This window comes from Rhea americana, unplaced genomic scaffold (assembly GCF_003343005.1).
Source record: "Rhea americana isolate MKP2758 unplaced genomic scaffold, rheAme1 scaffold_225, whole genome shotgun sequence".
In the NCBI taxonomy this organism is placed as follows: domain Eukaryota; kingdom Metazoa; phylum Chordata; class Aves; order Rheiformes; family Rheidae; genus Rhea; species Rhea americana.
The window spans coordinates 860,426-884,142 of record NW_028186341.1 but is presented as its reverse complement, the minus strand read 5'-3'; the positions used below and the strand labels follow the sequence as shown (position 1 = coordinate 884,142).

At 41.1% G+C, this 23,717-nt stretch overlaps 1 protein-coding gene across 1 annotated transcript in view; it reads left to right on the top strand.

Annotated features, from left to right (window-relative positions):
* The window catches only part of ELP3 (elongator acetyltransferase complex subunit 3), a 92,719-nt gene that overhangs the window by 27,657 nt on the left and 41,345 nt on the right, over positions 1-23,717 (top strand). The window contains exons 8-9 of the mRNA XM_085305640.1: positions 6,584-6,745; positions 9,912-10,038. Coding sequence (XP_085161766.1) covers positions 6,584-6,745; positions 9,912-10,038 — 289 coding nt within the window. The remainder of the gene's footprint in view (positions 1-6,583; positions 6,746-9,911; positions 10,039-23,717) is intronic.

The window sequence follows — 23,717 nt, the reverse complement described above, 5'->3', positions numbered from 1 at the left end:
GGTAGGTTAGAAGAAGATGAACAGCACTGAGGGTCTTTTTCCCTTTCCCTTTCCAGCTGAGTTGTGCCCACTGATTGCAATGTGTTCTCTGAAATGCTTTTCCTCCAAATTGATTTTAAGATTTCTGGATTTTTTTTATTATTATTATGATTGGACTTTCAGCAGTATGGAGAACCCCGTTTTTTGGGAAACTGCTGCTATTGAGTAATCCCTTTAGCCACAATGCTGATCAAGTAAATACAGGCAGCATCCTAATTTGCTCTGTCCTGTTACCTGCAGGCAGCTTATTGGAGACAGTTGGGTTGGGTGRGTTGTTCTAGATCTCTCCCCTCTTTCCAGATAGACAGGTACACTTACAAACTTCTTGCTCTTGGTGACTGGTTCCGCTTGATCTTGCTTTTGAGCTATTTCTTCTACTTTTTGTGCCTTCTTCTGTTCTTTTCTCTCTTTTTCCTTCCTTGTTATGTATTCTCCTGTTTTGAAACTCTCGTAAAGCAGATGAATGATTTAAGACACCTGATTAACGTGCTGTATACCCACTGAGTTAACTTACTTGCTTTATTCTTACAGTTTATCTTTTCTGAGCTTACTGGGACAAGGCAAGTGTTTCTGTGTTGTCTAGCCTCCTGCCACTCTGATCCTAACCAGGGAGTTTGGATGCTCCTGGATTATGAATTGTAACCAGTTGCTTCTTTGATGCTGAGATCTCTTAGCTGATTTTTGTCTCTAGACCAAGAGTGAGTGGAGGCTTTGTTAAATTAGTTGTTTTATGCCAGGACTATGCCGTCTGTTTTTTCTCTAAATGAGAAAGTATCCTGAGACCCTATGTCAAAGTGGTGTGCTTGCTGGAGAGGTAGGTACTTTTTTGATCTGAAAAAGCAGCTTGCTTAAGAGGCAGATTTTGACTTGTGGGTCTTTTCTGCTTAATATATCAGCTTTCTTTGAATGTTCAATCAGATATTCTCAAATGAGTAAAGTTATTAATCTCCCATTACTCCTTCTTCAGAGCCATAATAGCCACTGTAAAACAACTGGGGTTCTATAATCATGCTGAAAAGAACTGGCTTTATTCTAGGTATATCTATGCAAATTTTAAAATTTGTGTATCTCCTTCCTTCCTTCATGATGCTTAGCATYTATTTTATTTACATAATTCATATCTGTGGTCAATCTTATTAATTCTGCCATTCTGTCATCTTGTGCTATACCCTTGCCTCAACTTCTTACTGTTCTTTGAGCATGATAGATTTTTTTAATTCTCGCTTGGGGTTCCTTGGCACTACTGTATTACAAATAAGATAATTCTGGGGAAGTAGGGGAAATAATGTAAGATGTTGTTTGCTGCTTGAGAAGGTAAAAGCCATTTCCGTTTCCAGCTCCCGAAACAATTTCACATGCTAAATRTTAATATGAGAATGAACCTGGAAATCTGGTGGACTTGCACAAAACCATGATGGACCTAGTTTTCAGCTTGTTCGGGTTCATCATATTTCTCAGGGCTTTTTCTATTTTGCTTCTTTGGGTCTGCAGCTACTAGTATTTTGCTGTGTTCATCATCGAGGTTGTCTTAATCTCTTGCCTCTGAGTATCCTGAAGTTAATCTTTTCAGAGCTCTAGGTAGCTGCTCTTCAGACCTTCTGCATAGTTGGATAGAGTCTGTTCCTTCTCGCTGTGTGCTTGGCTGGTGTGCTACTTCCTGCAAGTTGTGCAGCTAGACACCTGTTGCTTTCAAAGACTCAATAAAAGCAAATCCGTCATCTCCGTTATCATGCTAAGTTACTGTATCCTGTCACTGAGTTTACAGGTTTTTTTGGAAAAGTTAGCGGTGTAATAGCATAAACTTCTATTTGACTTGGTACAGTGAGATACTTTGACTTTTAAGAAAGAGGCTAGGATAAYATGTCACCCATTAATTTGGTTATCGAAACAGGCATAGCAGAAAATTATTGTGATTGACCTGAGCAGTTTCTAATAGGATTCTGTTGTTTTTTGCCTCTGGGMCCTATTTTTAATACTTGTTTTAAAATACTAATTTCTAAGAGTTGGCAGATGCTGTCAATAGTGAAGATGGACAAATAAGGAATAAATCTGTATCCCAAACAAATAAATCTGAATCCTATGGTAAGGTGTATGCAAGCAAGCTGTGTACTTTATTATGGTAAAATGTAAAACTATTTTTCTAGGAATGGTGCAGAATTCTATTCTGAGAAGCAGCGAAATATCTAGAAAAGATTTAGGAGTTAAGTCACATTTATCATGAGCTTTCTGGATGATTCAGCAGCCAAATTACCCTTGACTGTATAAATAGTGGAAAATTGGATAGGAATAGGCAAATCATATTCCATCTGGATTTAGCACTGGTGTTTCTGCAAAATTCTGTGGCTGTTTTTGGTATTAAAGGCAACACAAGGAATGCTTAAAAACTGGAGATAGTGCTGAGAAAAGGCATGAAAATATCCAGATTAGAAGATAAGCACTTATTGAACAACATGCAGATCTCCTTGAACCTAGTCTGCCACCCTGATACCTGCTAGAAGAGCAACATGGCAGAGCGCAAGTAATTTTTATTTCTGGAGTGAAGTGCAATGATATTTTGAAATGGGCACTGGATGAGCTAACTAGGAGAGGTGCTTTGCAGGATCTGCTACTTGCAAAGAGGTGTCAGGCCATATCCTGAGGGAYGGAGTTTTAGCTGCAGTGACTGAAAGGGAGGGGGATGTAAGGAAGACAGGTAGCAGAACAAAAACCTCAGAAGAGTAGACTTCACCTTTTACAGGGAACTAATAGATGATATCTCATGGGACACTGCTATGAAGGTAGAGGAGCCCAGGTGAGCTAAATGATCTTCATCATTGAAGCAGCCTCCTCAAACCACAAGGACAGTGCAACCTGATGTGCAGGAATTTGAGTAGGCATGCTGGAAAGCCAGCTTGGTTTAGTAGGAAAGTCCTGATGGAKCTCCAAAATGAAAAAGGAGGTGTGCAGAAGGTGAAAGGAGGTGTGGGCTGGCCTTGCTTTGCCCAAGCAGGCAAAGATGACATTAGGAAAGCTTAGCTGGAATTGATACTGTCAAGGGATCTTAGGGCAAGGGGAAGGACTTCCGTAGGTAAGTCAGAACTGAAGAAAGACTGAAGAAAATGTGAATCTAGTGTTGAATGAGACAGGCAACTCAGTGATGAAAGACACAGCAAAAGGCTGATTTACACAGTGCTTCTTCGCCTCAGTCTTTATTTGCAAGGTCTGCTCTTGCTAGGTGGCAGAGTTGGGGAAGAGGTTCTACCCATGATAAAGGATTGAATTAGGAACAACTTTAGCAAACTGGGCTCACGTACATCTGAGGAACTGGATGGGATGCATCTAAGGGGGAGACAGCAGGCTGAGGTCATCGTGAGGCTGCTCTGTGTCAGCTTTGAAAGGCTGTGACAGTTGAGAGGCCCTCAGTGACTGGGAAAAGGTAAACATCGTGCCTGTCTTCGAGAGTGTGAGGGGGAGTCGGGGGAGCCGTAGACCGGTTGGGCTCACCCTGAGAACGTTATGGAGCGTGTCGTGGAAGCTGTTTCCCCGCACAGGAAGGCAGCTGGGAAGCTTCAGCACTGATTTGTGCCTGACCAACCTGATTGCCTTCTGTGGTTAGATAGCTGACTCATTCTGTGGACYGAGGGGAGAGCAGTGGACACTTGCTTCAAGATTTTCTACAAGGTCTCTGTCTGAGATCCTGCCCATGCTTTAAAATAAGAAATCCTGACAACCTGATTAAAAAAATCAGCGTCTGTCTTGACGCAAATCCAGTGTTTAGTAGATAACATTTCAAATAGTTTATTTCCTGCCTTTTTCAGGTCTCTGAGTTTTCCTTTAGAGCTCAGCTTTGGCCCTTTCTATAAAGTCCTGGTCAGTGAAAGAGGTGCTGACTGTGCGGCACCTGGAAATGATGAAGCTACATGTTAAACACTAAGTCTTTTTTTTTTTTTGGGGGGGAGCCTAACTTCTCCCCCCAAGTTAGTTGTGTAATGCAACTTCGTGCTGCATAATAGTAAGTACAGCACCTTCGATAAAATATCAGCTTATATAGCCTAGGAAAACTTTTAATTGATGTCCAGCTCTGAAGTTCTGTGTTTGGCTTCTGCTGACTTATCATAGGATTTGTGCCTTTGCTTAGTCTTAGTATTAGGTTTAAAGTGAAATGAAGTTGCCTTTCCTGCAAATAGGAAAAATGCTGAAATATCAAGGATGTATTTAAAGTTGGAAGCCCAGAAAAGGGAGAAGAAAAGTTCAAATTTCTCTTTCTGCATTAGTAAAATGATTGATATGTGTTGCCAGAACCATTGTCAGTGGAAGGGAGATTGTCACACACTCAGTTTTTTCCCCTTTTCTGATTATTTAAAAGGAATCTGTAGCTTTTATTAAATACAGACTAACCAAAGTTTTTACCWTAATAAAATAGAGTATAAATCTGCAAGCTGTTTGCTTAGCACAATTCCTGTGTACACGCTCTGAGGTGTTAAACGTGAAGCCCGTGCTGTGGCCAGCGTWAGCCTTTCCTTTCAAGGCATCTCCTTCATTCATGCCCTTGCAGCAAGCCTGCTGGGCAATGCGTGGGAATCATGTTGCGAATAACTGTCCCTTAAAGAAAACTGTGATTTGAAGATGCCTTTGCACTCTCTATCCTGCAGTACAGAGTGAAAGAGGTTTGTGACTTTTCTCGGAAATGTGACTTTTCCTGGAAATGCCAACCCTGTGGCTTGATCTGTTTTGTTTTACTTTTCTAACTGTAGTTGAGCCACGCTTCTCTTTACAGCATAGAGTTAGGCAAGGCAATTTTATCAGCCCTTACACCAACCTGAAATCCTGTTGTTCCCTTTAGTAGATGTTACAGTTTAGGGTACATTTGTGTTCATTATATTCAGGTTTTTATAACTTGGCCATAAATTTGCTTCAGGGAGGAAAAATAATTATTTTGGTCTCCCTTCTGTATTTCTATCCTGATTGCAGGTGGTTATTCCTCAATATGACCATGTCCCCTCTGGCACAATGGGTGAATTATCTAGTGACCTTTTTTTTCCTTTTTTCTTAGCTAAATTTCCCTCTTTAATTCTTGCAGAACACGATGTCTTTAAAAGCCAGCCTTTTCTAGTCTGATGTTAATGAATCACACATTGGCAATGTTTTCCCTGACATGATAAACAAGTGTTCTGTCCGTCTGTCAGATCAGTGAGCCACAAACTCTGAAATGTTTTATGTATGCTTTTTCTTTTTTCCCAATATGCATATTTTGACAGCCATTATAGTCTTCCCAAAATGTCTTAGGCTTCATATATTTTAGGCTGTAACAGTTTGAATGGAATTAATGTTTTTGTTTGTGAATTTGAATCTATTTGTTCTCTCCTTTTTTTTTTTGTCAGTTTGTRCCTGTAATGCTTTTTTTATTATTATTTATTTATTTTTATTTATTATTTTTAAGGTAGATTCTGGAGCTTGATTTTGGTTTGGAAGTTTCCAGTTATGCTGGACCAGAAGTCAGATGAGGAATCTTTATAGAACATCTAATAAACTGCTGAAATTAGTCATCCTTATGCTTTTGGCATGCACTGTGCTTTCAGGTGTTGACACAACTCATGTCTTGCTCAAGGTGTCCTCTTTTTGGCCACATTTAATACTGGGGTCTTCATCATCTGAGGTCATTAGTGACCAACGTTCTTCTGTGAGAGAAGCTGTTAATCCTGCTCACGTGCTGGCTTGGGAATTATCCTCAGCATCTCTGCAATTTCAGATGGCTTCAAAAGAAGTTTCCTTCTTCTTCCCGTAAATCTCTTCTGTGCTGCAGTTGTCTGTTATACAACTACCGTATCCCCCAGGAGAGGTGGCTATTTGGGGGAGCTGAGAGAAGCAGTTCCTATATGGAAATGAATATTATTTACACTGATGGTGTTGGAGATTATGTTGATTTATGGTTTTCTTTTGTGATCTTTGGTTCAAGACTGCTTTGGATTGTTTTGTTTTCCTCTCTCATTGATCAGTAACTTACTGTTTGTCACTGAAAAAGAGTTTTTATATTAGCTGGAACAATTAATCTCAGTTAGACATCCAGTGGTAAACGRGGTGGAGGGGAAAAAAGGTTACCAATGAGCTTTTTCGGTGTTAGACTTCAGTGAAGTTGGGAGTGTGGGAGTTGGTCACAAAGGGAGATGTTTTGTGGAGTTTTTTCATACTCTTGTGTGTTTTCTTATCTGAACATGTCAGGTAGCTCTGAATCTTGTCCCAGTCTCTGCAGCTTATCTCTACACCTTGGGACTCAAAGGAAAAGATACTGATTGTACAAAACTCTCTGTACTCCAAGACGTTGCACTGTTGCAGTGACTGAGCTCCTCCAAAGCAAGCCCAGATTTCTGTTAGCCTGTGTATGTGTGTGTTGTTTCATCCCTGTGTTGTAATAGTGTTGAAGGCACTCTGGCTGGGTCTAGGATCTTTGGGATTTTTACCTGGATTCTAATTGTGGCAGTGATTGTGAGAAACTCCTGCTTGAAAGCTTTTGGAAATTCTTCTGAGGTGAAATGTCACATTTTAATAGAGCATGAATTTGTTGCAGGTATTCTGAACGAAGCCTCACAAAATGTATTGGGATAACAATAGAGACCAGACCGGATTACTGCCTGAAGCGACATTTAAGTGACATGTTATCCTATGGCTGTACGAGACTAGAAATCGGCGTGCAGAGTGTTTATGAGGACGTGGCCAGAGACACCAACCGGTAAGAAGAAGGCTTCGATGTGAAGCTGAGTGCGACTGCTCACTGTATGTTTTGTAGAGGTACTCCAGAGCAGCGTGTCTTGACCTGCTTGCGTGAACACCTGTTTAGTTTTGACCTTGTCTTGCTTGTGTGGCCATATGTCTGTTAAGAAGAAGTATAAACTGTAAAGGCTTCATGGACAACTTTGKGATATTGCGTAGATCATGGCTTGAGAAAATGGACTTTATTTTAAACTCGTGTTCTGTTCCTGTGTTGTTTAWTTTTTTCATTACTTCATAAATACATGCAGTATTGTGAAGTAGAAACCATATGCAGGGAGAGCTCATAGTTCTTGTTCTACATAATTCATAATCTATAAACTCTAGTAGCTACAATGCAGTACAATCTATTGGATGTACTTCACAGGCTAACAGCATGTTCTCTGTAGCAGATACCTTTTTCTGCTGGGCATCCGAGAGATGACACTTGGCACATGCAGAGTGTGAGGCAGCCAGAAACAAGACCTGCTGATAGATTAACCGGAGTCGTTCTAGGCATATGGTATTTCTCAGGATTGTAAAATACATTCACAAGAAGTCTCTGATTTATTCCTCATCATCCTGGACCTGTGGCCAAAAGAACAGTTGTTCCGCATAGGAGCGTGTGCAATACAGTGGCTCACTTGCCTGTAAGGGATGGGAAGAACAATCCTTTTTGTCATTACAATTCTGATAATTCCCTTGGTATTTTTAAAGAGGTGACTTTTCCYGTGTTTGTTTTCATTTCTGGCACATGTACAACCTGCCTTCACTCTTACTGCRTATTCCAGTCAGCTATGAAAAATATTTAATAACCACAATCATAAGTAATTACAGAGAATCAAGGGTGAGGTTCAATAAGTGAAGCACATTTTTGTTAATAGCTACCTTAAAGGGAGTAGTGCAAAACTGAGTGTGTTGAACACTCTCTTTGAGAAATCCAAAGTAAGAATCCAAAATTGGATTCCTCCTGCAGGTTTAGCTGTGGTTTTGCTGGTGTGGAAGTGCAGGATGTCACTGCTATGAAATGGCCAGACTCCAGGCCTTAGCAGATAGGGAAAACCATTTATTGAATGGTCCAGGAGTTGACAGCTAACGTTAACAGGTGGCACTTTCATCCTCTAGATGTCAGGGCTTTCCAAAGGAAAAGATCCGGACTGAGGAACGTAGCTAGATCTCCTCGCTCTTGGGTTAGATGTGTTTGTTAGTAGCCAATTCTAACACGCATTGTAAATGTAACGAATTGGGGGGGGGGTCAGCTTTTTATTTTTTATTTTTTTTACAAGCTCCTTTTAAAGTGGAAGTGTAAAGCCCCACTTTAGCTCTCACTTCAGCAGTTGTCTTTGGTTTTTCCTCCAGTTTTATCTTTCAGAGCAGAGCTGCTGCYGTAAATCATTCAAAGCTGTATGTCACTTCTGGCTTGTAAGTTTGCTAACGACACCTTGCTTTCCTGCTGATGAATCAGAAGAAGAAGGAAGTAGTATATAACTGACTTTATTTCCCACAAAAGCAACCCTTTATAGAATAGTGTATTTTTAAAGGGTTTGGCACTTCTCAAAGCTGCTTGCAGAATTCCTAAAAGCCTGTGCTGCAGGATTCCCGGGCTCTTTCACAGCAGGAAGAAAGGCAAGCTGTTAAGTCATATGTTTCTCTCCAACTTTTTAGAACAATGGATTGGAATATATATATATCTGGAGGAGAGTGATGCAAGTTTCTTTCTTTCCAAACGACCTCAGTTTGCTTCCGTTCTTCTGTTACTTTGTGGGGGATGTGTTGTGCTTTAAACTTTTAATATTTAGCTCGTAGCAAAATGTCAGATTACAACCAATTAGGCTAACTGTTTGGAAATTACTTTCTATTATGTTCCATAAGTCATTAGCGAGGTTTCTGAGTGCTTTGGGTGGCTGTGAGGCAGAAAAATATTCAAGAACAGATCGAGGCATCAAATAATCAAGTTATTGATGCAGCTCAGATTCCACTTCTAATATGAAAATAATTTTTATTTATGAAGCAAGTCTCCATTTACTCCCCTCAGGCTACTCAGGATCTTGACTAATACTGTCCTTGAACAGTCTTATAAAAACACCGTAATATTTCCCAAAAAGGTTATAAATAAAACTGTAGTCGTAAAACAACATGTAGAGATTTAACAGAAGTAGAATCTTTGAGCAGAGTGGAAGGAAGAGGTCCTTAAAATAAGGAAAGCAGCTGTCTGAATTGGTTAACATTAAGTGGAGAGTTTATAGAGACGCCTATAGGGCCTTAATTCTGCATCCAAAGGCCYGTCGAGGAGAAGCAGGGATACCTGCTGAGCTGATCTGTTGGCAAGAAGGTCCAAAAGGCAGGGCGAACTGGAGCAAAAGTGTGGTGGGAAGAAAATAGTGGGGAGGAAAGAAGGGAGCAAACACTGAGAGGCTAGAAATGGATTTCCCAGGCTGGCAGCCCCACGTCTGCTCCGAGAGACATGGCAGAGCCCTCTGAGCTGGGGARGAGGAGGAGGAGGACTTTGTGGGAAGACTGGCTGCAGGTGACGGGGAGCTGCTGGTAACTGCACGGGGCTCCTGAGCCATGGAGGGGGAAGGCAAGGGAAAAGTTTGCCTGAGGCTAATCCGTTAGGGGAGATTGAACCCTTGCTCCTGCAGGGKGACTTTTCTAACTAGGTGGTTTTATGTGGCCTCCATCCCTTTTTTCCTCCCTTTCCCCTTCCATACTTTTTTTTTCAGTTAGACTTTATTTTGGTTTTATGTCACCTTTCGTGCAGCATGTCCTAGCATTGYGCTTTGGCAGCTCCTTCGCAAATCTGCTTTGCAAAGCAAATTTCAGCAGCTTTCAGCAGTTTCTTGGGCTGCGGTTTGGAAAGCTGTGGCTTTACGTGATGCACCTGCTATAGAAGCAGCACACGCAAATACTTTTAGCCCCTAGTTTAGTTTACTTTATTAGCACCATGTTCTGTGGCTTGAATTAATGGTTTTAAGAGCTGATAATAAAATTCGTCCCTGCCAAGGAGAGATCCTCACTTCCTAGAGAATAATCCCAATTCAGTGCGTCCCAGTCTGTCTCTTTCTGCCTGGTCATGGTCGTGCGCTGCTCCTCTTTGCTGCCATGCATTCAGGCATTTGGGGCTCTAAATCTGTTTTTCTTCTTCCCAGAGGTCACACCGTGAAGGCCGTGTGTGAGTCATTTCACTTGGCCAAGGATGCCGGCTTTAAAGTGGTGGCGCACATGATGCCYGATTTGCCAAATGTGGGGCTCGAAAGGGACATTGACCAATTTGTTGTGAGTATGGCTTAAAATAACCAGGAGTTTCGGGTTTGTTCCAGTTTATCTAATGCTGCCTCTCTTTCTTAGCTCAGCTATTAGATACAATAAAAGCCAGGATATTTTCTTGAGGACAAATAATTTTAAATTCTTTTTTGAAGGTGCAAGGTAAGAAAGATTTGTTGAACTACTTCATCCAGAAAATTATATCCTTGCYTCATGAAAGACTGAGTCACTCAGGTCTCTGTGGAATATAGCTCTTCCAATATTAACTAGGGCTTTTACTTTTTTCTGAGATAGTTTTCTTTACTTGGATTTAGAACTGCGTGTTTCAAAGGTAAAAGCATACTATCTCAAAGGTAATTAATTGCGAAGTAGAGTATGTAGGTGCATTATATAGCATCTATGCTCCTGGCTCAGTGCCATTCGATATCTTTATCAATGATGTGGAAGAAAATATAAAACCATTTCTAGAGAAGCTGAAATGAGGAATAAAGTGCATATAGCAAACAGTGTAAGAAATTAACCGTCAAAGCCAAAATTCCTTGTCTTTTTAAAATAGATGGTGCAGAAATTAGTGTCGTGATACAGAAATCACAGGTGTATTTCTGTGCAAGGTCAGACAAGGTGGTCATAATGGGGCTTTCTGGCATGAGAAAGCTATCGTTGTGCGGGAATATTTCAGTTAGAAATACAGTGTGGTTTATCTGTGTATTGCAGACATCTAGGTAAAGGTAATCCAAAATGCAGATATACAGTACAGGAAGTAGACTGAAACTTGTGGGAGGTGCTTTTTATTAGGGGCTTTATGCAAAATTCTGTGAGCACTTCATAATGTCATAGTGCTTAGTGTACATAATATTCATGTGACAGAGTSAGAGGCTGGGGCAAAGGGATTAAGTGACATGCACAAAGCTAGAGATTAAGTCAGTGACAGAGTTGAAAGTTAACTCAAAATTCCTGACCTAGACTCTGTTGCTCCTGAATTATTTTCTTATAACATTGAAGAAGATAAAGGATGACAGTGGACATCAAATTAGCCGTGTTCTTGTATAATTACTTGTGCTTCAGGGTTAGGCAAAACCTGAGTCCCTTACTAAATATGTAGTGGGGTTGTAGCTGTAGTCCTGGGGTCTTTATGGGCCTGTCATTACTGAAATAGTATTAGGCTGGAAAGGATTTATGATGGAAAAATAGYGATACTGACTTAGAGATTTAAAGAGCTAACCTTGGATAAGACCAAAGAACAGGGAAACATTAATATAAAGTATTTGCAAAAGGTAAAAATGGAGAGAGACAAATTATCGAAGGGCAAAATTAYAAGCTGCTATAAAAAGTATTTGACCCTGCTTGAGCAGGGGAGTTGGACTAGATGGTCTGCAGCAGTCCCTTCTGCGTGATTTAGTGATTTTTATTCTTTGCTGTTTATTCACAATGAATGGCTAAGGCTTTTCACCTACAGACTCTGGAGTTGCTCCTGTTTCRTTGCAGGAGATTTCAGGAAGCTCCGGAAGAAGTCTTCCTGCAGTCTGTTTAAAAGCTATAACATCGAGTGATGCCGAGCTGCCTCCAGCTCCTGTAGGCAAAGAGACCTTTCTTGCTTCTTAGAGAAAGGTAATGCCATGCTGTATTTTGTCCATTTAGTGATAATTTATTCAGAAATGGAAGAGGCAGAAGGCAAAATTCTTCAAAAGGGGAGACAAATTTTAGTATTTCACCACGTTTCTTGCAAGCCTAGGAATTGAACAAAATCTGAGAAAACAGCATAGAAACACAGGCAAAAATGGAGTAGAAGAGGTCAACCTGTTTGTAATATTTCTATGAGAAAAGTGTCGCAGCTTTAGGAGCTGGGAAAACCAGTACTGACAGTGTGGCAGCTCTGGGACGTGGCAGGAGGGAATTTACACTTTGTGATGGGGAAGGATAGGAAAATTGGCAGTAGATGAGGATGAGGCCTGGAGATAATTAAAATGTCTTTCAGTGGAGAAAAAGGAGGGAGTAAGACCAGATGAGAATTTTGGACTGGAGTTTGCAAAAGGGCTGCATGGAGGGCTGGGAAGGAGCAGTGATTAAGCAGTGGGAAAAGAAAAACATGATAGTTTAAAAAGGGAATTCAAGAATAAAGAGGTTGATGGCTGAAGACTAGCTGAAGTGATAGCTGTGTTGATGAGTTAAGAAATTTCAAGCAGAATTCACAGATCAAATTAAGATTTGATGCCAGTAAACACACAGATAAGGAGTTGGAGGATGAGTAATCAATGTGGAGCCCTCAAGAAGTTAATGTGAATGCTGCAGAGTGAGGAAGAGAGATGGGACTCGGAAGGGGACACTGGTGGGGAAGAGGTGATAGATCACACCAAGGAGGAGAGAAGAGTGGAACCTGTGTTCTCTTAAAGAGAAAGAAGTATGGGAACGGAGAGGAGGAGGAATCAAAAAGGTATGTGTTAGAGAAGGAGCTGAGTGCCCCCCGAGATCTGAGACAAGGCAGCGTGCGAAGAGAGACCTGGGTGCAAGAAGCAGCCGCCAAATCGATGCCAGGCTAAGTGATCGCTGCGCATTTGAGAAAACGGAGCCGCAGGCAGCGGGAACGGCGAGGTTGTGGATCACTGTGACGTGTTTCGGGATGGAACAGTAAACAAGGCACTGCTAGCCTCTTCCTTCTCACTTCTCTCCTGCCTCTCTCATCCTATCTTAAATGGTTTATAATTTATTCTTGAAAACTCCTCTGCTGTCATAGATAGGAGAGAATAAAGCTGGGTGAAAATGACTTTCTTTTCTTCGCAGCCCCCTACGCTGGTAAACATAATAGAAACATGCAGAAAACAGTAATTCCTTTTTTCCTGTGGCTTCAGCTAGATACTACATTCTCTATTTCCTACCTTAAATTTCTGCATCGTGGTTTTGAGATGTTAAAAACAACTTATTTATATGTTGTAAAAACAAATTAAAAAAATAACAAAAAACTTTTTTTATGTTGTGCCACATAAATGATATTCCATGCTGGTAAATATTAAATGTTTATATTGCATAAAATTAACGAGAGCACAAAGAGAGGAACCAAGTGGAGAGCATCTGTTGTGTTCCTGCAACAGTACTGAGCTGTTTGTTAGCGGAAGTAGTGCTTATTTTATGCACTTTGATTCTCTATTCTTCTAGTGCACAAAAATGCAAAATCTCACTGTAAGATATCTCTAACTTTTTGGAAAGACAAAATGTGTCTTAAAAAGTGTCTTTTACAGTGTCTTATAAAGGATCCTGGTAGGTTTTCACTTTTGGGATAGTTCTAAATGAATTTCAAGGAAATGCATATATTCGTTGTGATACTGAACTCCTTTCTAGCCACATACTTTTAATACTGGGAAAAGATAAAAAGGAACCAAGATGACTTTAGAAAGAGGTCTAAGCACCTTGCCTTCATTACTAATTGATATATTAAATATTGGGACTTCTGGGAAGGTAATAACTTGCTGATTGTGCCTCCTGAGCACTAACAATACTGGGTGCTTCTTCAAACTGAGCTGGTAATTATGTTTGCAAGAGTAACACTGCTTCTATCCCTTAAGACCTATTGATTTTGTAGCATTTCTTGCTACTTTTATCCAGCAGTTAGGACACCTATGGGTTACTCTTTTGCAAGGCTATCTAGGTTTTCAAAGTTGCATGCGTATACGGCAACGATTTTCCTGGAGAGTTTAATTATTAATAATTATTTAAATTATAATTGATTGTTAAGAGTCAGTATATTAGGTATGTATTTCATCCTATGTCTGTACTCTCTTCTACAGTATATGGCAGGTCACTGGCTCTTTGTCCATCTTCCTTGTGGATATTTGCCACTATTTTTTTAATCAGAATGGATGTGCAAGTTCTGTCCCAGCTCTGTTGCGCTTCCCCACCCTTCCCCCCCCCGCTATGTCTCTCTTTCCTATTACTATTGATTCTTTTTGTAGTCTCAGAGGATTTCCTTTCTACTTCAGGCCTTTTAATCTCATTCCGAATATGAGTAAACTTTATAGGAGGGAACATGCTCTGCTTCCTCCCACCACCCAAGTTCTTGTGCCAGGAGTATCAGGTAGTACACAGACACACACACACACACACAGACACACGCACACACACACTGCTGCTTATTGTYGGCAAATGCAAGCACAACAGATAAGACCGATTCGCAGTGCCTCACCTAGCAGGTGGTCTGAGAAAATAATTAGAATAATAGCTAGAATAAATCAAGGACTCAGCGGGGATAATGGAATTGTTACCAGAGCAGACACCTCATTCTGTGGAACGCGATAAACACTCAGCTTTGCTGCTGGAGCACGAGAGAGATGAGGTGACTCTAGGGGTAAATGGTTGGGAGGATTCATGAATCACACTTGCCAACAGGGCTACCAAGCAGAACTTCAGGATTTGAGCAAAAGCTTTAGGAGGCTAAAGAATTCCCAGGGTGCTATTGCTAATTCCTCGTTCTGCTTCTGCAGAGCCACTAAGTAGCAATAGTGCAATCAACAAACTGTATCTGTTCTAGTATAAATATTACTAAGCGAGTAACATTTATTAATGGAGAAGGTATTGCTGTGTTTGCCTATTTTATTTCTTCTGTAGTCTTTGTCTAGGCATGATTTACTGCTGCTGCTCCTCTTGGCCCGTTGGAAGGGATAACTGTAAACCCATCTCGAACAGCTTCAAAGACCCTTCACAAAAGGGGGGGCAGATGGAATAAATCTGGGAGACAGCAAATGAAAAGGGAGCAGGGAGGAGGTTAGGAGACTAGAAGTTTCTGGTGTGGGAAGTGTCTGGGGGAGGTGTCGTAGTGTGCCACCAGCAGACTCCTCCAGCCCTGAAGGCGTACCGGCAGTTGAATGCTGCTGAGAAGCATGAAATAATCTCTCAGTTGCTTCTCCACTCAAGCTTCAACCTTCCGGTGGCCAGCTCCATGAGCAGGTCCATGAAGAGGTCCAATGACTTTACTCTGTCCATCTGAGGTCGCACAGAAGTGAAGAGGTGAGGGTAAGAGTGCATGATCCAAGCTTAAGCAGAGGGCTACTGCCTTCTTCGGTGTGTTGACCATGAGAGAGTAATGCAACAGGTAGTTTAACTGTCCTTTCTCACTGAAATGTAATTGTTCTTGTAAAACTTCAAAAGCTGTTGTTTCACCACTAGCTGTAAATACAGTTAATTTCCCTGCGGGATTTCATTTTTATTAAGGAACTGAAATTCATAATGAAACTAATATATTACAGCTCTATCAAGAACTTTTAATAGCTGTAATAAATGATGGTTAAACTGCTGATCTACTTTTTTTTTTTAAACTCTTTTGGGAAGACAGTTATCTGTTTTTAAATACATCTCTGAAATGTTCAGTAGATTAAATGACTTACCTTTCAATTTCTGTTAAACATCTCATTGAAACACCATCGTTGGTAGGTAGCTAGCATTAGCTCTGAAAATTTCTTGCCTGTTTTTCATGGGCATGTTCACAGAAACGGATTAGATGATATTTAATGATCAGCTCTTCAAAAGCAGTGTCTAGACCTTTTCTTGGAGACTTAGTAAATGGTAAAGATAAAGAACTCTTCCTTTTGGAAATAATTATAATTTCATGAACTATGGCCAATGCCATGTTAATTTTTATGTTAATGAGAATCCTGGTAGTAAGGAACAAGCTATTTCTAGAAACTGTTTTCACAGATAATTGCACTCGTATTTCTGTGGATAAAATATCTAGATAAAAGCCCAGTGTGTGCCCAGTTCTGCAGATGGTCGAATTGTGTGCACAAAGCTGCTCTCCCTCTCCAGTGCTTGTGGGGGAACTTCTGCTTGCTCGCTGGGGGTGTTTGCTGCTGCTCTGGATGTGTTTCCTATAAAGCAGGTTAGACTGTTGCATCTTTGGATATGGGCGGCTTGAGAAAGGGATCGTGTATGAAAACTACAGCCCTGCGTGTGATGATGGGCAGGAAGAGAATAGCTGAAGAGTGAATCARTTGAAGATTGGTCCCTTATCTTTGGTGTGAGCTGAGGATCTGTCTGTAACATGGGTAGGATGTCACAGTTTAAGCCAGAAAAGGCAAGGGATGAGGGCTCCAGGGGCAACGCGATCCTCGCTACGTTGCGTTTCGTGGTATAGAAGCGATACGTATCGCTGTATCTTTAGCGTGGACATGATGAATTGCAAGGCTGTTCAGAAAAGCCACATTTGTTACAGGTCTGGGATTACTTCCTTTGTCTTTTTGGAATTAGTATTTTGTCTGCATGCAAGGCTTCCTCCAGCGTGCCAGCCGTGAAAGGCACAATAACAAACATGATCCTGAAATAGCCTCCCGTTCAAAAAAGGCTTCTGCTAAGTATAAAGGTACAGGTCAGGCTCTTTTTCTACCTGAGCTAAAATATCATTTCTGTATTTAATAGTCTCCAGAAAACTGGGGATTGCACGGAATTGCACAGTTGCTCTATCTCTATCCGTGCGCTGGTTTGCAAGCCAGCATGTAGAAGAGGGTCTTCTTGGGGTGTTTCACTCAGGCCCCTTGCTGCTGAAGTCAGTAACAGGCATGTGTCTGGGAACATAAAGCCAAGTRTGTAAAGGAGCAAGGGGATAAAGGGATGTGTTTGGGATAGAGTGTGCAAATTCGCCCAGTGTTCAGGCAAACAGAGCAGCGTTAAGTTGTGCTGCTGAATTGTGGTTAAATACGTATTTTAACCACAGCTCAGCAGCACAACTTAATGCTTGCCATCAGGGTGGGTAAACCACAAAGTCCAAATTAAAACCTCAAGGACTTCAATAGTGCGTGCATGCTTTCTCTCCCTTTTTTTAACGGTATTGGAAAGGCATAATGTTTTTGCTGTGAACGTAACTCAGAAGTTTTTGCAGGGCAGGGTCAGGTAGGAGAGAGCAAATGTTCCTTACTATGTTCCTTAYGGAGAGGAGAGGTCTGATGAAGGAGGATTAGGTTATCAAAAGCATTATAAAATTGATGATTTCAATTTTTTTTTAAGGCAAAAAACATTATTTGAAGTGATCTGTGTTGCAAAATCTGTGTACTAATGTATGACAGTAAAAAATGCTGTATTTCCTGTCCGTGGCCCTTGGGGATAGCTGACCCTCTCAGAAACATAAAGACCAGAGCTCTGTGTTTGGTAGAAGTGAAGGTGAAACTTCACAGTGAATTGATTGAGATATTCTCATGGGTTTCTCCAAAACTGCGTAATAAATGTAGACTCTCTTGGAGCACCTGCAGGACTAAGCAGATGGGACTGCTTGGTGCACTGAGCACAATCTGGAGAGGGTTGTCGGCTGCTCTGATAGATGCTGTGTTCAGGGGTGGAAACCGTGCTCCAAGGTCACGCTGCTGAAGCCCACGGCCTCTTCCAAATGTTAAATGGTTCTTCTCGTTACTGAGTCGTATTACAGCAGTGCCAGGGAGTAGGGTCTCCTTGGGTAAGTTCTGTGCAAACTTGGGGAAGAGAGCATCTACCTGACAGTGTGTTAGACAGGAGGCCACGTTTAGGTCCTAACAGTCCAGAATTAAAAAAGCAACCACAAGAGGTATAAGATAGGATTAAATTAAGCATGTTCCCTGTTCYGCTGGCAGCAACGGTTTCCTTATTATAGCAGGCAGAGAATTGGCTGTGGCATTTATGTAACTGAGAGGTGCACCGCCTTGGTAAATAACTTGTTGAAGCCTGCTTTGCGKCTGTGGACTAACTTTTCTGCTCCTGTGAGCTAGTTTGTTTTCTTTTATGCTGAGAGCAGCTTGTTCCCGTGCCTAATGTGGTATTATGGGTGACTATTACGAGGAGTCGCCTGTTTATAGGGCACTTCTGGAAAAGTTCCCTTTGGCATCTGGATTTAATGTTTTTGAAACTGTCGGGGAAGGGAGGAGGAGGCAATAACAGCTTTCTGAACCTTGGAGAGGGAATTACAAGATCCTTCATGATGTTCATTCTGRATATTAGCAGGCAAATCTACTTTTCTTATGTGGCATTCAAAATCGACATATGATGCATTATAAAACATCCAAAAGTAAGCATATAGATTATTAAGTAGCAAGCAAAAATATATGTTCTTGCTGATTTGTTTGAGTTACTCTAATACCTCAATATGGTATACTGAGGTCCTCAGGGATGTGCTAGTGATAAACTTCTCTTGTATTTTTGAACCAGTTCTTTTAGGAATTTAAAGACCAGYGAAATGAAGTAGAGAACATACTTTTCTGTTCCAGCTACTGTGCTACAGTCTTTGATGTGCTGTTTTCCCACACATTAATATATACTAGTGTTGAAGAAATTTGTGGACAATTGGGCTGAAAACAGATGTTAAACATAGTYGTAGAACTGAACCTCCTGTGGCAGAAAGGTTGGGTTTTGTGGCACAATTTTCTTGGTTTAGTAGCTTCCGTAATCCTATACTGTATGGGAAAATTTGACAGCTTGGCGTGTCAGTAGCTGTAGGGATTTTATTATGTTGCCATCAATAGTCAGGAACATTTTAACAGCCTACTGCAAAGTGGTCTTGCTTCCATTGGTCACAGATTGCTGYGTAAGTGGTCTCAGGAGAGCTGGAAATTCAGGTCTTCCACTTTAGAAACTTTTTGATGTGATCAGATCCATGGGAGATTTTGTCATGAGTGCTGGCATTAAGCAAAAGTGACCTGATTCATGTAAGCACCAAGTCCACCTTGGAATCACTTTTATACAGATTCATGATGCTGTATATATTGTAACGTGCATTTCTAAGGAGCCTAATTAAAAATGTTGCTGTGTTGACCACGTTTGCATCAGCCATCACTGATTCAGCAGCAGGATTTATTAGCTGCAGCGTGGCATGTCTCCAGCGAGCGTYTGAACGGACAGTAAATGTTGCTCTTCGAGGATAGGAAACACTCCTCTCCCTTATGGTCCAGAATTAACTTCTCCCCTCTTCCGATCCCCCTTTTGCACACTTCTGCTGCTCCTTTGGCAATAGATTGCGGTCARTAGATTGCATATTAAAAATAGAGGGGGCAGACTGTAGAGTTTCCCATGAAGCCGGTCCTGGCTCATCCTCTCGCTCTCCAGTCAACCGTTCATGCGAGCGGATTGCCCGTCAGGGGAGTCCTRCGAAGCCTTCCTGTGCACCCATGCTGCAGAGACGAGTCTTCAGGCTCTGGTGAGGACGTGTGAGCTTTTTGTCATCTTGGAAAATGCGGAAGGTAATTAATTAGCTTTATTTGGAGTTAATTGGCACTCAAGACACACAGACTTAGAAGTGACTTTCTAGTGTAGAGCAGAAATTTCGAGAGAAAATGAATGAAGCCAAAGCTCTGATCATCCATGGTGATTAAGGATCCCTTGGTATCAGCTAGAACCTTAGAAATTGCTTTGTTTTGGTTTAAAAGGAAAAAGGAGAGAGAGGGAAAAAATAAAAAATAAAAAAGCAATGACYTCCAAAATTATTACTTCCAAAACTGTGATACTTATTTGCCATGAGCAATTTCAATGCATCTTCTGTACATGAACCCAAAGCAACTTTGGAAATTCCCAAAACTGTATTAGGAAAATGTTTCAGTTGGTTTTGTTTTAATTACATATAATTAAATGTCAGGTGAAGCTAATAGGTGGTRTCGTCTTACGTTCTAGTAAGCCTTGATAAGAGGTCTAAAATTACACAACCGAAAGATATTGATGATAAGTGGCTTAAAAATGACCACACCGCAGCCGGCTGCTGGCGCTGCGTTTCCCTCCTTCCCGGGTGACGAGACGAGCGGCGCTCGGCAGCGCGTGTAATGGAAAGCTGTTCCAGCACGCCGTAAAAAGGCAGCGCGCGCTCGGCCGTACCCAGTCAGTGGGCCGTTGTAAGTGTTGGTGAATGCAGATCCTATCACTACGTTTAATTAGACTGCTATTTGCAAGGAGCGGCGGGGGGGAGGGAATGCAAATCTGAGGTTGGAACGGACCCACATTTTTGAGCCACGAGCTTCTATTAATGCCTATAATTAAAGCACTAAGTGATTGTTCGTTCCCTGGAGAGCTGGAAGTGTCATTCAGCATTGTAGCTTTCAAGTAGTAACCGTATTTGTGGTTATAAATAATACAGCTGAAAGAGATAAGGGATGCTGTAATACGGAGAGTTAAGATATTGTTCGACTTAATGTAGTTGGACATGAATTTAATCATCTGTTTAATGCACATAACTGAATAAACAGACCCATTCAAGTACGTTTATGGAATCAGACTGAGCAGCAACTCATTTCTGCTGGACAGTTGCTCAAAGCTAGATTTTGATGACCTTTGTTTTTAATAGATCCTGACATTTTAGTAAATAACTTTAAAATTGCTGCAGTTATACTATAACTGCTGTCTCCTAGAACTGTCGAACATCTTGAGAGCAGGAGGATTAAAGATTGTGACGGATTCTCTGTTCTGCTAGAAAAAAAACACAGGTGGAATCCCACAAAATATGTTTCTCTGGTTTTGCAGCGAGGGGCAGAAATGTGGCTTCTGGGGCACTTTAAAACTTTTTTTTTTCTCTTCCCCCCTTCCCGGTACTGGAAGTGACCAGCAAAACTGAATTAGAACTGAGACGTGGAATCTTTCTAGTACTGGCTGGTTTGTGCTGTAACAGAACTAAAAAGTAGGAGCAAACCACCGCGTAGTCTGATTGTGATCCAAAATCATTTGACCTTTCTGTTGCAACGGTGAACAGATACATGGATGATTTAACGGATTTTCTATTTAAAAAGATTGTTGTAAAACAGATGTGAAAGTATTTTTACCTTGCTATGTGGGYTCATGGCTGCCTCTCCAGTTTGCGTATCCTCTTATGTCCTGTTATCTCTCTCATCTTTTTTTGCTTCGTATTATGATTACATTGACTTTTGTTTCTTAACCAGGGTCTGCTTTGTTGGGCAGTAATAATAATGTCATGCAGTTTTTAAGACTCAAAGCAGTTATTGGACTTGGACAAAAGGGTTCCATCATCCACTGATGCATCCGCATTGATGGAAAAATCAGTGGCTTCTTGGCATCTAAATGACTAATTTTACACCCACTAGACCCTGATTATTCATAGTGGCAGGGAGTTTATGAGGTGGTGGATGAATGGATCCTAGAGATGCCATTAGCTTGAATAACAGGGAACTTCTACAACAAAGGCGTATGCTAGTAAAATCAATTACTATTCTCATAAAACATGTTAGTGGCTAACTTGTATAACCTTGTAGACTGAATATGTACTGATGGGATCTTATTAGGATTCATTGTTTGTAATTCAAAGAGCAGCTGTTCCTGTGAGTAAAATATGTTTGCTGGAACTCAGATGAAGCAAAAAGGATTCTGAATTCCAGGACCTTCTGATTCCCCGTTATATTATTTATGGTGAAAGAGTACTCAAYTTTTCTCTAATACTGCATAAACTGGGCAAGGATGGGAGAAACGTTATTTAAGGGCGTAAAAAGGTCCATGTTTATGAACTTCCAGATCACTTAAAAATTTCAGCTGAAATGACCACTTTTATTTTTATTAAACCACTGTGAAAAACGCAGTGGACCCTGCCCATCCTTTACATGCACAAATTAAAAGTTTTACTCCAGCATCCGTCTTTATTATCCATCCAGAAGTGTTAAACTATGCTTGGCTTAGTCTTTAGCTAGAGGGGAGAAAACTTCAAAGAAAATTGGTTTAGTAGCTTTGAAGTTGTGTGCAAGAGCACTTTGCATCCTCAAGTGATTTGAAAAAACTGGAGATGCGCAGGGATCCTTTTTCTCTGGGTCATCTCTAACCTCTTATTTCAGAGAGCATTAGCAGATGTTGATTTAAGTCCTGATCAAGTGCTTATTAGAATCAGTGGAAAGCCTCCTGTTGACTGTAGAGATGCTTTCGGTGGTGGTCTCTGGAACAAATGTTGTTTCAAGGATTGAATTTTTTTCTGGCAATGAGCTGTTCTGAATGTTTTTATCATTTGAAGACACCTTTTAAGGTGTCTAATTAAAAAACAAAAATAAAAGGCTGGCATTCTTGCTAAAGCTTTGAATGTGTTTGCATTTTGTATTCCTTTATTTCAGGAGAGACTTATCCATTTTTCATTTGTAAACCTGTTTGATTAAGCCTTTAAATGTAGGGWTTTAAAGAAAAGCTTTAAAGTTTATGTCACAGACTTACCTTGGTGTAATGCCACACTTTTCCACTGGAAAAAAAGGGGATTCAGGGGGGGAAAGAAAGGTAGTTTTGTTGTATTTTGAAGATTTTTCTTTTTTCTTTTTTCTTTTTTTTTTTCTTGAAATAATTAAACTTGAGGAATGTTCTGAGAAATAGCTTTAGACATAAATGCGAAAAGCTATTACATTTTTAATACTAGCATAACGGAAATACAAAGTAGCATTATCAGCTAGCTTAATATATGACATAAAATGTGCAGTGTGTATGAAGTAGCAGAACTCTGTGGTGTGAGTAGAAACCTTAACTTTTGACCTTGCCTTTGCCTGCTGGATGTTTTTAACCTTAGTTCTGTGTTGATGCGTTTGCCTTTAATCTGCAATGTAAATGAGTGAATGTTTAAATATTCTGACTGGTGAATCACACATGWTTTGCATTCACTTTGGTATTGTTGTGAATATTAATACATAACCTTACTGGAGATGGGAGACTTTTTTCCTAGCTGGATTAGTGTATTTACCTTCCTATATCTCACTTCAGAAGTGTCACTGTGTTCTTACCTTCAGCTCTTTCCTGTCTTCAGTGCTGCTGGGCTACGGAACTCCTCTTTTTAGAGGTTTTCTTGCTCCTTCTTTCGTATTTTTCTTCTGCAGTAGAGCACCTCTAATCACCTACAAAGGATGGAGGTTGATCCTTTTGGGTTGTTCTGGGACATCTCTATTCTGAATTGATTGCCGCCCCTGTTCTACCTAATGTGCTGTGTGGCTTCGGATAACATGCTTGCTTCAGTTGGCTGGYTTGAAAATGAATCCAGTGATTTTTCTTCTTTGCATTTTGAGGGTCAGAAGCATGTCAGAGCCAGCACAGAAGAAGGTGGTAAGGGCTGTCAGCCAAGCACGGAGCATGTCTGCCTTCACCGCCAGCCAGGGCATTGCTTTACCTGTAAGGTCAAACAACCCTTGGGGCAGCGGGGAGGTTGCACACTTTAAAAGATGCACTGACAGGTGTAACAGCCCACTGCTCTCCGATGGGAGCAAATCCCCTTTCTGACTTTGTTCCATCTCTGGCACTTGATAGACTCCTCCATGACCAGATTCAACCACAAAACGAAAGAAAAACGCTCTCCCCGAAACTGTGTGTTGTGTTCTCATGTGTTAGCGAGGTGAGTCCTCTTGGTCAGGAGTCCATCAGGAACCTGAGCTGGCATGAAGAGGGGCGCAGGGCCCGTGTGGTGGGTGGAACAAGCCAGGAAGGGAGCCATCATGTCTTGGGCTGCCTGCAATGTGGCAGCATATGCGTATTTTCTCACCTCGTGGTGGTGAGCATGGTGATGAACTGTATTTACRGAGTGCATACAGTCCTGAGAAAGGAGGAGACCGATCTTTTCTTTCCTCTTTTATATCTTCGTACCCTCCAGAGTGAGTGCCTTGACACTGGGGTCCAGAGTCGTCTGTTTCTGACCCACTTCTTTTTAAACCGTTTACTTCATGAATAGGACAGCTTARTGTGACATATACAGTGTCTCGCTCTGTCAGTTTGTGGTCTTGCATCTTGGATACTGTATGAGAAGA